Source organism: Bidens hawaiensis, unplaced genomic scaffold (assembly GCF_021521415.1).
Source record: "Bidens hawaiensis isolate Kalapana, Puna unplaced genomic scaffold, B.hawaiensis_p1.1 tig00029671_1, whole genome shotgun sequence".
In the NCBI taxonomy this organism is placed as follows: Eukaryota; Viridiplantae; Streptophyta; class Magnoliopsida; order Asterales; family Asteraceae; genus Bidens; species Bidens hawaiensis.
Window position 1 is genome coordinate 192,235 of NW_027494930.1, and position 16,888 is coordinate 209,122.

Here is a 16,888-nt window from a genome sequence, read left to right on the forward strand (position 1 = left end):
TATTGAGGATATGTTATTCTTGAAGACATGTCTTGATCAATTATCCTTCTGAAGAGTTTCAGAGCTATGTCAGGATCATGGATCCTCAGTATTTGATGCTGTTAACGGTTGTTTCTCATATGAATGTTGATATTTATCAACATTAACGGCTCCAAGGACCAAGTCTGCCTAAACTTTCGCTACAAGACTCCTTTATGCACACGGTCAAAGATATGGAGTGGATAGTGGAGGATTTGCGGATTTTTAGGACCTGTTTGTTAGTTAGTTATTAATTATTTTCTTTATATACTGAGATTATGATCGATTAGGAGATTCATTCATCACTGTATACACACACACTCAGAGCAGAACCAAACACTCTCTGTACACATTAGCAATTCTTGTAACATCGATCTAATCTCCACAACACTTGTAACCGAGTTTTACCATTAATAAACTTGACGGTGATAGTTTTCACCGTCCGGGGGTTTTTTGTGCCGGAGATTACTATAATCACGTACTATCCGATCAAAGGTTACCTCGTTGATCCTTGACTGAAGTGATTCGACCAAAGATTATCTTGTTAATCCTTGACCGAAGTCATTTTATCAAAGATTGCTTTGTAAAGTTTTGACCGAAGTAAGATTATCGTAATTAAGGGCTTTTTCCCTCGTGATCAAATCACGGTGTTCATCTCTATTTCGTTCATATAATCGATGTTATCATTTTAGCACTAAACCTCACATAACAGATTTGGATACATTATCCTTAGCAGATTTTTGTCCGAAACAACTATGATTACCCGTTTCAACCTTACCCGCTAGGTTAAAAGTTAGTTTTAAAAAATATGGGTCCAAAAAAAGTATCAAAAATATATTGGTTTTAAAACCGGTTTGCCGGTTTAAACCGGTATTTTTTTAAAAAACCGGCAGTACGATGTCTTAGCAAACCGCCCAAAAATACCGGGCTCTAAATATCGGTTGCCTTACTAAAATCCGGTGTAACCGGTTCAACCGGCCGATACAAACCGATTTTTAAAACAAAGTATAAAACAGTAAATGTTCTGATATTATTTATAATAATATAAGAAAGATAATTGTTAGACACATTTAAGTATTTGATATTTTTAAGTTATGATAAGATAACACAATATTAATTTTAATGGAAAGAATATAACGTGTAATGCTCAACATATCTAATATCCTTAACATTGTATTATGAATTAATACCATGTATAGTGTAGCGCATGCCTTTCATGTTCTCAAAAATGTAGTGCAAACCTCTCAAAAAAGGTGTTGCATATAAATATATATTCAATCGTTGTAATCACTATATTAAATAAAAATAAAAAATAAATCTTCGTATTTATCCTTGTTTAGCATAAAAAATGTACATTACGCGATCGAGAGTTGATACATGACGGGTAATTCACATTTCATATATATAATGCAGTCACAAAGGACTTAACGAGAATAAAGTCACATGACCTAAAATAGAAGAGTATTGCGTATCACACAGTTATGGACATACTTAATCCACTACTTTACTCTAGAGTCTAGAGACATAACACCCAAACTAACTATTTTCATGGTTTTTTATTTATAAATTTTTTACTTTAATGAGTAGTATTTGTTTTAATTACATATATTTAATTATATATATTGTTAATGATGATAGGTTTTATCAACTTCTCTAAAAAGTATAAAATATGCTACATAAATATAAAAGATTAAAATGATAGGTTTTATAACAAACTAAAATGTAAAAGTTTATAAAAAAGAAATGGAAATTAAACAATTTTATGCAAGAAAAACACTAAAATGGTTAAAGTGTGATTATAATTATTATAATATTTTAAGAAAAACATAGTTTGCAAAGATTTTATAATTTGGGTATAAATAAATTATATAAAGTTTCAAGGCCGGCCATGGCATATGGCAGGGTAGTCGACGGCCATAGGCCCAACTATCCGCTAGGCCCGGAATTTTTTTTTTAAAAAAAATTATATGTATTTTGATAAAAAAAATATATATAAATACTTAATGTTTTAACATAATTATAAAACAACTAATTTGGTCTAGTGGTAAGGGGGTATGATTCTCAACATGTTTTAGCCTATATTTATGCATTAATTTATGCATTAATTTTTTAAACAACCCAAATCATAACCAGGGAAGCCAGTTTAAAAATTAAATTGTTTAAACCCAACAAAATACTCTTATTTACTTTAGGCCCAAATTATTTTTCGCCTTCGGCCTAAATTTTTTTTCAGTTCTCGGAGCCGGCCCTGTAAAGTTTCATACAAGTTTAAATATGAACTTATTTCCCATTGCTTTAAAACAAAGATTCATAAAGAGGGTTTGAGACCAACTTTGTTGTCTATCACACTATAAAATCATTGTGGTTCTTTATTTAACTTGCGTCTCACAACTTATGAGTATTGGCTCGGTAAAAGCTTGTTTGGAACTCAACTCGAGTTACTTGGCTTGTATAAACATTCAAGCCAAGTTCAAGTCGACGGAAATTTACCCATGAGCTAACTCGAATAAATTCTCATCTTTGATTTTCTTATATATTATAGTTTGATGTGTTAGACCGGTATAACTTAAAATCGGTTTTTTAGACATGTTAAAAATATAAAAGACAAATCATCAAAATTTATAAAGAATGAGTCAAGCTCACCGAGCCACGAACCTCGACCTGAACATAAACTTATTTTCCAACTTGGATTGAAATTACCGGTCCGGATAGACATTCATGAAATGCATAACAGTTGAAAAACAAAACATACAAGCCTATATTTGAGCCAACCGATGCCGAAAGCAAAACTTACAAACACTTGATCCAACTGATCTCATATAAGGGCTTTTAGTAAAAAAAGCATAAGTCTACATGACCACCATTAAATCACATCACATCCTGAAACAAACCTAAACTCTAAACAATGGTGGACACAACAAATACTTCCAAAAAAGCATATATATATAATATTATAGAGAGTTCTTAACACTATTCACAAGCCACTGCATCAAGCACTTGCCACTATATTCATCAGCAAATCATTCCAGCTGTCAATCGGGCCAGGCAAACACCAATGCAAACAATCATACTGAACTTTAGCATTCTTATCTTCTGCATAAGGGTAAAAATGTCTATACGGGCCCGGATGCCCGTCCGGTCTCACCAACGAAAGAGGTGTCACGTCAAGAAGCTTCAACTTCATCCCCTTTTCAGCAGCCCGTTCTTCGGCTTTTGGAATTTCTGATAGTTCAATCTCTCTAAGAATCCTATTAATATCAGCCAACTCAAAGTCGCCATCTTTAGCAGGAACCGTTCTATCACAACTCCCGCCAGTTGACCATGTTCCGTTTTCAAAGTGATCAGGAGTTGAAGTTCTGTAAATGATCATACTTTTAGAGTTTGAATTCATAATGAATTCGAAAAGATTGTTCAAGATTTTTCGGTAAGCGAAGCCGAAACCAAGATCTGTGTAGTTCTTTCCACTGCTGCAACCATGGCAACCTAAGATGTTATTGTGTTCATAGTAGATTGCGGTTTTGATGAACCATTTACCGGATGAAAACAAGATGTAATCCCATGTGTCGAATTGTTCGGTCCATGTTTTGTCAAGAATGTCAAGGTGTAGTTGAATTTCTGCAGATGAAACGCCGTCTATGTCTTCAAAGATGTCGGCTTTTGCAAGAAAAGGTGACCACATAACCGAAACTGTGAGATTGTAAGTAGGAAAATGCCATTTTCTGTTCTTGTAATCTTTATCATGGTAGAGTTCAACTGCATCTTATACCTAAAATAGACAAAAGATTTAAAAGAAGTTAAAAGCTTTGATCTTTTAGGAGAATTGTATATTTTTGTCGGTAATAGGTACTGAGATAGCGGTTATTGCTTCCATTTCACATCTTTTGCATAACTTATAAATGCATAATCAAACTAACACGATTTCAAATGCAATTCAAAGGCCTTTAAAGAAACAAGAACACTAAATATGCTTAAAAAATCAAGCATCAACAAATGTACCACGAAAAATAATAAAACGGGCAAGATTCAAGAATCAAGAATACCTGAGACAGAAGACAAATAAAGGACTGAAGATGATTCCGATTAATCGAATCACCAACAAACGCCCACGATTTATCCCTCATCATTTCAAGAAACCTTTTCGCATCAAACCGAGGCAAGTCACAGCCTTTCGGGCTCCATTTCCAGTACATATACCCGGTGTCCGGCCTCCCGTTTCCCATACAATTTTGATGACTTTCAATCCATCTACAAGTGTTGTTTGTGTATACCGGACTACCCTTATTCGGCACCCATCCACCGTCAGATATATCACACTTTTCTGGCTCATTATCTTCACAACAATTTGCATATAATAAATTCAGTTTCAGCACATAATAATAATAATAATAATAATAATAATAATAATAATAATAATAATAATAATAATAATAATAATAATAATAAATAATATAAACAGCAACAAGCATCAAATCTTGTGTCAGATGCATAAAAAAGTAACCTTTTTTTGCAGTAATTCACTCAATTTATCACAATCAAACCCATAATTAAACAAATGTCCATTGCAGAAACAATAAATGCATGTCAATAAGTAAAACCCATCAAAATCTTGGATCAATTTCATGAAATAAAGACAACAACCGACAAAATAAGCAAAAAAAACAGAGGTAAAAACAGTACCTTGGGGTTGAAACTGGTTAAAATCTTTTGGGGGTTGCATAAAATCAGAAGGATTTGGGTTTACATGATCAGGGGTATTATGTTAGTAGTAGTATCGGATGATTGTGAGAAAAGAAGTCTGAAAGCAAAGCCAAGGAGTAAGATTGAAATGCCCAACTTGAAGACGAAGTGATGCTGCATATAATAAGCTGATCTCCACCAGTTTTGCTTCATCTTTTGGGCCTTCTCACTCAGTGTGGGTTGATTAATTGATTACAGTGATAAGGGTTGAATGAGAGGTTGAAAGTATATGATATAGAGTAGAGGGTACGGATATACAAATGACGAGATGGGGTTTCTGTTTCTTGATCGGCAGATTGAAGACTAATTTATTATTGAATTGATGGGAAATTGAAATTGAAAAAGAAAAGAAAAGGGGTTGATGAATTATTAGGGCTTTTATTATTGGTTTTTTGTTTTCTAATGGAAATTATTGCATATGCCATCTTCAAAAGCTAGAGTTAATAGTTTTTTTTTCATAAATAAAAGTTTATAGAAATATTCTCTATAAATACGTTTTTACGACATGTTTCGCCTGACACGACATGTTTGGCATCAACGCCATCAAATGAGTCTTTCATTACATGTTAGTCTCTAACGTGTATTTCATGGCGTATTTGGCCTCTTAGTTGTTTTTTTGTTTTTTTTAATATTACATTTTTATAATTAATTTTAATCATATTTGTTTTTTTAATAATCTATAATATATATAAACGAAGACCCAAAAATCCTACGTGTCGCGATGTGGTCGCTCCCCCCTTTTTTTTGAGTCATCAGATTTGCTTGATTTTTAAATGGAGGCTTCTCATGCATTTGATCTGAATTCATGGGTATGGGTCTTACCAAACCCAAATATTCTTTAAACGGGTTATAATATCTCATTAAATTAAAAATTATTCTCACCAAATTCTTGATGTGAAAATTCTATAAAATAGGATATACTAAAAATTATTATATGATTATTTTTTAAAATATTATTTATAATTAATAAACAATTTTATAGTAAAAAAATAAGCGGGTCTTGGGTCTTACCAAACCTAGATAACTTTTAAACCGGGTTATAAAATTTTAGTTATTTGTGAAACCTTTTTATCATCAAACTCTAAGTATATTATAAATTTCACTACAATAAATAAAATTAAACCAAAAAATATATATATATTAAAAACGAGTAATGTAAAACAGCCCCCGTAATACGGGGGATAAAAACTAGTTTCTAATATATAAAGTTTCAAATATACCAATGAGATGTGATTATTTTATCCAAGTATTGACATAAACTTTACTTAAAACCGAGCTTGGTCAAATTTTATTGAACAATTTAATATAAATTTGGCACGGCTCAGTTTTGAGTAAAATTTATGACATGTAGATAAATAAACACAGCTAAACATAATATATGAAATTATATATAACTTTTACGATATAACGTTATAAAATAAAAACCAAAATGAGAAAAATTAGTTATAATAATGTAATATTAAAACAAACAAAACAAAAGAGGTCAAACATATCGTGAAAGACGCATTGGAGGCTAACAAGTCGTGAAAAATGTGTTTGTTGGCCAAACAAGTCGTGAAAGATGCATTGAGGCCAAACATGTCGTGAAAGACGCGTTGAAACCAAACATGTCGTCAAATACGTTTTTATAAATGACATTTCTAAAAACTTTTATTTTTTACGGCAAAAGTAGAATCTCTCCATTAATAGTACATTTTAGGAATTTTTGCCACACCTAAGGTTTAATGTAGTGAAGGACTATAAAATGAGAGGATTTCCGATACGTGGTGCTACACTAGCAGATGGACTATTTTCATTTTAGGGGGTGTAGTGGTTGTAGCACAAAAATCAACCCCCCCTATTTTATTATTATTTTCAATCCTGTAACATCCTAAAATTTTTAATGTTGAATAAAGAAAGTTACGTTTAGTGATTTCGCGTTATTAATTAATTAATATCGAGTAAGGAGCGGATCATGGACTTAGATTAATTGAGATGGGTTAAATGAGAATGGGCCTTAGGTCCATGGGCTTTAAGGGATATAAATATCCCCTGAACCCTAAACTATCATTCATTCCATCTTATCCTCTAACACTCCAAAACACACACACCACACGCCACACGCACCGCCGGCGGCCGAGGGAGAGGGACGAACAAGATCCGAGAGAGAGTGAGCGATTAGTTGTGACTAACAAGTTAAACGAGATCCAAACGAGAAAAAATTGTATGATTCTTGATCTTTAAAGTTTAAAGATCCAAGCTTTATAGTATATATACGACCGAAAACGGTTGGGGAACGTAGTGGGTGATGTCGAACCATAACAAGGGTGTTAAAATCGCCAAAATGGTTGATAGAAACCAAACAGTGGCTGTACTGGGCAACTTCGCCGCGAACTGGGCAACTTCGCTTTCAAAGCGATAACTTCGCCTTCAAAGCGATAACTTCGCCTGAGGCCAAGTTCGCCTAATTGATAACTTCGCTTACTGCCAAGTTCGCCTAACTGGTAACTTCGCCTGAGGCCAAGTTCGCCTAATTGATAACTTCGCCTGAGGCCAAGTTCGCCTAATTGATAACTTCGCTTACGGCCAAGTTCGCCTAACTGATAATTTCGTCTGAGGCCAAGTTCGCCTAATTGATAACTTCGCTTACGGCCAAGTTCGCCTAACTGGTAACTTCGCCTGAGGCCAAGTTCGCCTAATCGATAACTTCGCTTACGGCCAAGTTCGCCTAACTGGTAACTTCGCCTGAGGCCAAGTTCGCCTAATCGATAATTTCGCTTACGGCCAAGTTCGCCTAACTGATAACTTCGCCTGAGGCCAAGTTCGCCTAATTGATAACTTCGCCTGAGGCCAAGTTCGCCTAATTGATAACTTCGCTTACGACCAAGTTCGCCTAACTGATAACTTCGCCTAAAGCTAAGTTCGCCTAAGGTTTAACTTCGCTTACGGCCAAGTTCGCCTAACTGATAACTTCGCCTAAAACTAAGTTCGCCTAAGGTTTAACTTCGCATAAAGTCAAATTCGATTAGAAAATAAATTAAAAACCTAATGAAAAATGTGTTAAGACAGTTAATGGAAATAAAATTTTTCCAAGCTGACCTGGCAGCTCGACCCCAGCCAGGGGCTCTGCCCCTTGGACCCTGCTAGGGGTTGCCGCCCCTAGACCCCGCTGCCAGGGGCGCTGCCCCCGGACCCCCGTTCGTTGTGGGTAGTAATTAAGATTAGAAAGATGATATAAGTAGTGATAGTTAATTGATACGTATACTTGTTATACAGTCAGCCGTGCACAACTGAAGAAAGGGATTACGATTAACGGTGAACGTAACCGTGTTCAGGTGAGTTTCTAGCCCCACTTCTGTGTTATGTTTTCGGGGCTGTGTGCATACTCGATATGTTTGTTAATACGCTTATCCTAAGAGATAAGTGTATGCCTTATGTGAATAATGTGATATGTATGAATGATGGCTTGACGGTACGTGAACGATCTTCAGATATTGCATGTACTGTCAGGTTTTAACGCTAAGTATAAGGTAAGTATGATATGTATGCTTATGTGTATGAATGTGATAAAGTTAATAAAAGAATGAAAGGATGGTTGTATGGTTACGAAGAGGGTACCGGGCCCTAATAATACTCGAGGTATGATGTATGGTTGTAAGGTAACGAAGAGGGAATCGAACCCTACTAATATTCGAGAACTAGGGAACCGAACCCTACTAATATTCGAGGAAAGAGGGACCAGACCCTTATAATACCTGTGATGTTAGGGACCAGACCCTTATAATATCTGTGATGTTAGGGACCAGACCCTTATAATATCTGTGAGGTTATAGGGCGAAAGGCTCTTTAAAACGTATGATTATGTATGTAAAGAAAGTATGAAAGTATGAAAGTATGAATGAAAGAATATAAGTTTATGTGTATTGTATAGTGTATGATTAACTAGAACTCACTCAGCGTAGCTGACTTTTAGTATGCACGCAGGTGAGTAGGATGAGGCAGCTCGCTTGAGGAGACACGTGGCACCGAATAAGAGGCTGGCATCGGAAGACTCAAGACGTTTAAGTTTAAATGTTTCGTTAATTTTGAAAGACAAAATGATGTTTTAAGACAAGACGTGTTTTGTTATGAAATGTTTTATGAAAGCTTTATATTCCGCGAATGTTTTAATTAACTCTGATATTTAGAACTGCGTTTATGAGTAAATCCAACACGAAAGTAGGGCTACCGGTAACGGGGCCTTACAAATCCATAACCGGCGACAAAGGTATACGCCCCACCCTCTCCTCACAAGTCGACCTTTTATCGTCTATAGAGGCGATGTCACTCAAAATCGCCCAAGGTCCAACCTTGACATTAAGGCTATGTGTAGTGGGGCGCGAGTTTGGGCGAATTGGGGCGAGAAGATGGAGGAACACCGCCCCCCAGGTGATATTGGGGCGAAAAGGGGCGGGCCGGATGTTTTTGTCGCCAGAAAGGAAGAAGAAAATATTATTATTATATTAATATGAGTCTGTGTTATATATATACATATATATATTATTATATTACTATTGTAGCTCCTACATCATTACACCCAAAAAACAAATTCTCACCCATTGCTGACTGGGCGTCACACGGCGCAAAACGCCCCAGTTTGTAGTCCTTCCACTACGCATAGCCTAATTAGGTGACATAGTGATTAGTTGTCCCTTTTATTTAGTCTTTCCATTGTTTAATTCTACGGGAGACTTATGTGAAATGTATTTACTTTTTATTTTTATTTATTTTTATTTATTTTGGTTAAGAGGGGCTAATGCGACAATTTATAGGGAGAATCAAATAATAATAAATATATTATAATTTTAGATTTAACGTCAATTATGGCACTCACCACTCACAAGTTAGTGACCAGACAACCACCCCATGGGAGGGAGGGAGGGAATTTGTATGGATGCATGTGGGCTTCGTTGTGGAGGTTTTTTCAAAGACCAAAGTCCACATATACATACAATTTTAGTTTTTTTAATGGGGTTGATTGTGGAATGAAGTAAAGGATCTTGAGAAAAACTTATAATCTTATATAGGGCTGATGTATCGGTTTGTGAGGTTCTAACGTTACTGATGCTCTTAAATAGAAAAAATAGAAAAGAAAGGAAAGCATTTATATTCCCTTTAATTTCGTTTCATTTTCCTTACAATCACGATTAGTTCCAATTACTTCCACAATGAATGGAAAGCAATTATATACTATATAGTAAAACAGACCGTCGGTGCCACAAGATGGATTTCAAGGTTTTTTTTTATTGTGTTTTTTTTTGCAATTTATCTTTTTTTAATTGTATTTTCTTTTATATTTGCAACAAGAATAATTTTAAGTTTTATTTATTATTTATTTTTTTGTTTTTTGCAAGTTAACTTTTGAATTGTTTTTTTATACCGACCGACGTCGCACCCGTTTTGATTTTCTTTTTTAGTATTGGTAGTATATCGAACGTAACAAGAACCGACCTAACGTCAATTTTTATATACTTAACGAAAACAAACTGAATTCATGTAAACTCTCTACATCAACGTCCGACACTGACAATGCTAGGGTTTTGATGCTATTTGGTTTTTTTTGTTTTAGTTCTGGTACTGTAACGAACGAGAAAGAAACCGACCAAGTCCGCGTAAAGTCACTGTCTTTTGTTTTAGTTCCAGTACCACCGTAACGAAAACCCACCAACTGTCATTTTTGTTTTAGTTATGGTATCGTAAGAAACCGAATGAATTTCGTCGACTTATGTAACATCCCCAAAATTTTGATCCAAATTTGACAACTTGAGGGATCAAAAATAATAACAAGACAAGTCATGAGAAAATATTAAATAAGGAAATATAAGAAAAATAAGAAAAATAAAATATTTCCTAAGCTAAGTATTTTTACATGAAGGAAATAAAATAAAGAAAACCTATCCCACATTGGAAGATGTAAGAAAGTGTAAGCATTCCACTAAGGAATAAATAAGGAAGATGGAATCCATCCCACATGGAAAGTGGTAAAGAAATGGAAGCTCTTTATAAGAGATAAAATTTCCATAGTTATATTCTTTTATGAATACCATGCACCAAGAAGTCCTAGCAGAGGGTGCGTAGCACCCGACGCTCACGGGCTCGGACGAGGACGACGGCGAAGGACGTTGGGCGCAATGTGGCGCTTTGATGGCGCATTTTGCACTTCGCACGCTCGCATCGGCGTGAGCCTCTTTGAGAGCCGCCTTAGTATTTTTGGACAACGAGAATTAGACTAAAAGTGACAAGCTACAAAAGATGAAGGACTGAAAATGAAAAAATATTATTCAAGGACCCATTACGCTACGCGATGAGTCCAAGATACACGTGTCACACTCTGGTGACACGTGGCAGCATACCAGGACACGTCGCAGAATGTGTCAGACCACGTGTCGGTTGCGGTACGCGTCGAAGCCAGGAAAAGGACCCATCGCGTACCGCGATGGGATCCAAAATCAGCTATAAATAGAGGGGGTCACGGCTCATTTGCACACACACCTCCCACACTCTCTCTCTAGAATTACTCTCTACCTCGGTTTGAGTGCCGAACACCGTTTTGCGTGCCACCGACCCGACAATCATTACCTCGTAATCCGTGCCAAGTACCCGGCGTTTCCTTAAAGTGCGTGCTACCCAAAAAGTAACCCGACATTCCGTCTCGAAGCACGTGCACAACACCGGCGCCCGAACATTGCCTCGATTTGCGTACCAAGAATAGTTGATCAAGAACGTCTCGAAAAGTGCATAGAGTAGAAGTGCTGCCCGTATAAACTTAGGAATATCTAACTCCGAATACCTTGCGAGGTAAGGGGTTCTGTGTGACATCTGCCCAATCCGACCCGACCCAGGTACCCGTTTTCGAATCCGATTCTTTTTATGATTTAAAATTTGATTATTAATCTTTGTAAATTTAACATTAAATAAATTATATATATATATATTACTTACTAATAATAATAATTCCTTTCCGCCGTCCCGCCTCTTTTCTCTCTTGTCGCCGTTCCGCCTCTTTTCTCTCTTGTCGCCGTCCCGCCCCTCTGCTTAACCCTTAAGCCTTGAACCCCCCCCCTTTTCTCTTAACTCTTTGCTTATCCTTTGGTTCTTCCCGCCTAAGGATGTCTGCGCAGCTCCACGCGCCAGACTCCTTACAAGGAAGCCTGCGCGAAGACCAACTGTTCCTGCGATACGCGAGGCGAACTGTTCCCGCAGCGCGCTAAGGATTGTAGTTCTTCCCGCGGCGCGCTAAGGACTGTAGTTCTTCCCGCGGCGCGCGAAGGAATTGTAGTTCTTCCCGCGACGCGCTAAGGATTGTTCTCTGTCTGCCTTCGCCCTCGCGCGCGCTCGAATCTTCTCGCGCTAGACCTTAAGTCTTTTCTTCAGTTTAGGTCAGCCTGTATGCTTTTGAAATATCTTATCTTTTGTTTGAGCACTGTAGGTCAGTTCCGACATCTGTCCGAAAAGCCACTTTCGGCGCAGCATGCGCACCAATCCTATTGGTTGACAGAAAAAAAGTGACTGACATAATCTTTTGAAATCTTCTTTTGCTTGTCTTGAACAGTGCTTTATCTGACTCCTCCCATGCTTTGATCTGTAACCTGTCAGCTTTTCCCCATCCCCTGCAGCTGCCGGCATATCTTTTAATATCTTTTGCTTGATTTGTTAAGATCTTTTCCCCTTTTCAAGGGATTGTGTTCCCTTGGGTTTTTCCTATAAATTAAGCTAATTTTATTTACACTACACACACTACACTTAAACACTCCCCAAATCTCTCTCCCTTTGCTCTCTGCCGTAGTTCCTCAGCGACGCCGCCACTCCTCTCTTTGCCTCCGTCTTCTCTTCTGTTCTGCCCAGAATCTCGGTAAATATAAATATATAAATTTTAATTTGTTTAACTAACAAAAATCGATACTTACTGCATATATTCAAGACATAAAAACCAATCGTTAAACCAATAACCTCTTATTTATAGGTTAACTTTCGCTTGTTTAAAAGTTGGTTCTTGCATTATCTTTCAACGCACCGTTTACAAGTGAGTAATCTCGTACTTAATCCCCTTTTATTTTTAACGTTTTGGGATGTTCATGTGTTCGTACAACTTGAGTCTTAAACTTGTTTATGAAATTTATGTGCGCAAAACCCCATGTGTTATGGACGTTTACTTGGCTGTTTATTTGTATGTGTGAATCATTAACCGCTTTGTTCGGCCTATTCCGAAGTTTTCATGGATCCATTAGATGAACACGGGAGACCTATCGTTTACGGTTTTCTTGTTTTGTTTACACATGCACGTATGATTTATTGTTTTTGTGCTCGATTGGGAGCACGGATTGAACTATGAGCTATGATCTATTTAGGCTTGATCACAATCTGATTACACCCTATGATAAACCCCAGTTAAGCACATGTTGCGCGCAGTGTTTGTTATTATCTATTTATATCTATTAAACTTGATTTCTCACCGACACGCAAGTGTTGACGTTTTATTTTAACACATGTTCAGGTTTGCTGTAGCTGCTTTTGGGAATCTCAAGGACACGTAGGATGTTTTCTTTTTCTTTGGACCTAGATTAAAATGTAACAAGACAAATTATGTTATCTGAATATTTTAAGTTATGATATGATTTATGTTACTTTACGATTTGTGTCATGCGCTGGTGCGCAATGAAAATGTATTTATTAAATATTGACACCCAAATAGTGTCACGAGTAATGAAACAATACGTGGCGCCCCGATGTATAATCCGCCATCGGTCGGGTGTTACATTCTGCCTAAGTTATTATTTTATTATTATAAATGACTTAGACCATTGTCGGAGTTATAGCCAAACCTTGATTACGATTAAGAATAAAATAAATTTTCTTAAAAGCAAAGGTTATAGTTTAAAATATAGTTTCTTCCGGATTAAGAAACGTAAGCAAGTTTATTCAAGGGATATAACTAAATAGTATTTCTTTATTTTTAAGAAATATATAATGTTCATATGAGAAGATGATAAAGTTAATGTTTAATGTTTCTTCTTGAAGAAACATGGTATGTAAATGATAAACAACCAAAGGACTAAAGGTCCAAATGTTTTGAATAAACAAATGTTTTTATCAAGGTTAAAAGCTATACGAAATAGACTAAAGGTCTAAAGCTAGATCGCTGATCTAGTTATTTATACAAATGTTATTCTCGTACTATAGGTTCGAGGTAACAAAACAAGAAGAAGAATCAGAAAACAGGAATCAGTAAAAGAAACTGATTATAAACAGACAAGGTGAATACGCCCCAAATCTTTTATATTGAGTCAGAATGTTTGCATAGGATTTACGAATCCTTAAAACTTTGTGTACAATAATAAGAAACGGACACTCTGATTAAGAGTATACATGTGTCTGGATCCAAACATACATGGTGACTCGGCATTCTTAGCCGATATTATTAGAATATATTTAGAAGATATATTATTTGTATTATTGGTATTTATCTTATGTAATTATAGGGTGATTATGTTTCCTCATTAGAGATAGGTATCATTGTATTCTCTCCCTATATAAAGGGATTATTGTTATCAATGAAAGGCAATCAATCTATTCTCCATAAACGCTTTTATGGTATCAGAGCCTCGGTTCTGAATACCTATCTCTTTTCTTCTTCCAACAAAACCCTAGTTTTGTAACAAAAGCATTCGGCAGCCATGTCTAAACCAGATACGCCCCTCATTCTTCCCAACTCAAACCCTTCTTTACATCCTGCATATTCTGTAAACAATATTCAGTCCAAAATTCGAACCCTTGATGGCGATAAGGTGACCTACTCAGCCTGGATCAAATTATTCAAGTTTAATGCGACTGCTTATAGGGTGGTCGATCATCTCGATGATACCCCTCCTCCGGCTGTCACCGATCCTGCTTACCCGGCCTGGAAAGAGTTGGACGCGCTGGTCTCGCAATGGATTTACAGCTGCGTCTCAGATGAGTATCTACACCGCATATTGGACACCGAAGCTTCGGCTCGTCAAACATGGCTGAAACTCGAAAAGATTTTTCGTAGTAACAAGCGTGCCAAAGCTGCTGCCCTCGAAACTCAGTTTGTTAACCTCACTCTTCTCGCTTGCAGTTCCGTTGATGATTATTGCAAGCAACTCAAAAATCTTGCCAATCAACTCGCTGATGTAGACCAGATAATAACCGAAGATCGTCTCGTACTACAGCTTGTTCGTGGCCTCTCTAAGGAATTCGAAACAACCGCTTCCTTGATCAACTCTCAAGCAGTTGATTGGGACACGGCTGTAGCTATGCTGAATGATGAAGTCATTCGACAGGCAGCACGACAACACCAGTCCACGGTACTTCTAACCCCCCGCAGCACCTCAGCCTCAACACTCGGCTGATACCCAACATCCATCTCCACAGCCTCGGGACAACATTCCGCCCCCACAATCCGGAACTCCGTACCGTGGTCGTGGTCGAGGACGCAACAATCAACCTTATCGTGGCAGAGGATCCCGCGGGAGAGGCTACCGAGGGTAACAGTTCTACTCATTCCTTTAACAATTTTTCGGGGCCAGCAATATTACCCACAGTGGGCTTGGTGGAATACTCCACCTTGCCCATACCCGACTCAGCCCAATTGGCGGCCCAATACACCTCAGCCGGCACCCTCCGCCAACTTCACCGGGTACCCGTGTCCTACACCCTACAGCCCACAAAATGGCAGCTCCTCCTGGTTTCAATGCATTATGCCCATCTGACTTAAGTGCTGCCGTGAACAACATTAATCTTGGATACGCGGACCCGACTCCCTTCATGGATACAGGTGCTGAACGTCATGTCACTGACAACCAAGGTATGATTCATCGCCCTGACTTATTTCCTGTTAACACTAAACTATTAGTCGGCAACGGACAGTACTTACCAATTGCGGGTTCCGGCACTGGTTACCTACCAATACATAACCGAAATTATATCCTACCTGACCTACTTTATAGCCCACATATCATTAAAAATTTATTGTCTGTCCGCCGATTCACCCGTGATAACAATGTTTCTATTGAATTTGATCCTTTTGGTTTTTCCTTGAAGGATCTCAAAACGGGGCGGCTCCTTTCCCGCCACAAATAGTACGGGCGACCTCTATCCAGTCACTCCTCCAACATTACCACCACAAGCTTGCTTCATCACCGCTGCTACTTTGCCTTGGCATGACCGTCTTGGCCACCCCGGCAAACAAGTTTTTTGATATTTTGTCTCGCAATTTTAATTTTCCATGTAATTCGAACAAGCTTTCTACCTTTTGCAATTCTTGTCATTTAGCCAATAGTAAACGTTTACCTTTTTATGAATCTACTTCTTTTACGTTTGCTCCCTTTGATATCATACATTGTGATTTGTGGACATCTCCTATTATTAGTAAAACCGGCTTTAAATATTACATGGTCCTAATAGACAATTTTTCCAACTTCGTGTGGGTGTACCCTTTAAAATATAAATCCGAAACTTTTACCACATTTACCAAATTTCACCGCCTCATAGCCACCCAGTTTAACCGCTACATCAAAACCTTTCAGTGTGATCTCGGGGGGGAATTCGATAACCATGCCTTCAAAGACTTTGCTCACCAACACGGTCTTCTCTTCCGTTTCTCCTGCCCTCAAACCTCTTCCCAAAACGGCCGTGCGGAATGCATGATTCGTCGACTTAATGACATCATACGCTCCTTACTCATTCACGCCATCTTCCACCTTTATTTTGGGTAGAAGCACTTCACACCGCCGCTTATTTACACAATATACTTCCAACTAAACGACTAAACTTTTACACTCCCACATTCACCTTATACCTTCGCCACCCTACCTACGACCACTTACGAGTGTTCGGCTGTGCTTGCTACCCTAACACATCGGCAAACCAACCACATAAACTCCACCCACGGGCAGTCCGGTGCATTTTTCTCGGATACCCATCTGACTTCCGTGGGTATCGGTGTTTTGACCCTACCACGGGTAAGGTCCACATTTCCCGTCATGTCACCTTTGACGAGCACACATTCCCTTACACCATCTCTACACCAACATCCCGCTACTCATTCCTTGATGATGCCATACCCCCCGGGTTCATTTTCAGTCCACCAGCATCT

The 16,888-nt window shown here is 37.7% G+C and overlaps 1 protein-coding gene and 1 pseudogene across 2 annotated transcripts; one reads left to right on the forward strand and one right to left on the reverse strand.

Annotated features, from left to right (window-relative positions):
* Nucleotides 1–2,818: 2,818 nt before the first annotated feature.
* Nucleotides 2,819–4,976, reverse strand: LOC143579357 (protein trichome birefringence-like 23; annotated as a pseudogene). The gene is made up of 3 exons (XR_013143446.1): nucleotides 4,696–4,976; nucleotides 4,059–4,348; nucleotides 2,819–3,784 (listed from the first exon to the last, which is right to left on the reverse strand). The product of XR_013143446.1 is annotated as a protein trichome birefringence-like 23 (transcript).
* Nucleotides 4,977–14,447: 9,471 nt separating this feature from the next.
* LOC143579366 (uncharacterized) lies at nucleotides 14,448–15,143 on the forward strand. The gene has a single exon (XM_077062696.1). It carries the CDS (start codon nucleotides 14,448–14,450, stop codon nucleotides 15,141–15,143), a length of 696 nt encoding a protein of 231 aa, XP_076918811.1.
* The last annotated feature ends 1,745 nt before the right edge of the window (nucleotides 15,144–16,888 follow it).

Bases quoted from the DNA above. Each gene is read 5' to 3' on its own strand.
- LOC143579366 (XM_077062696.1), top strand. From the start codon at position 14,448: ATGTCTAAACCAGATACGCCCCTCATTCTTCCCAACTCAAACCCTTCT.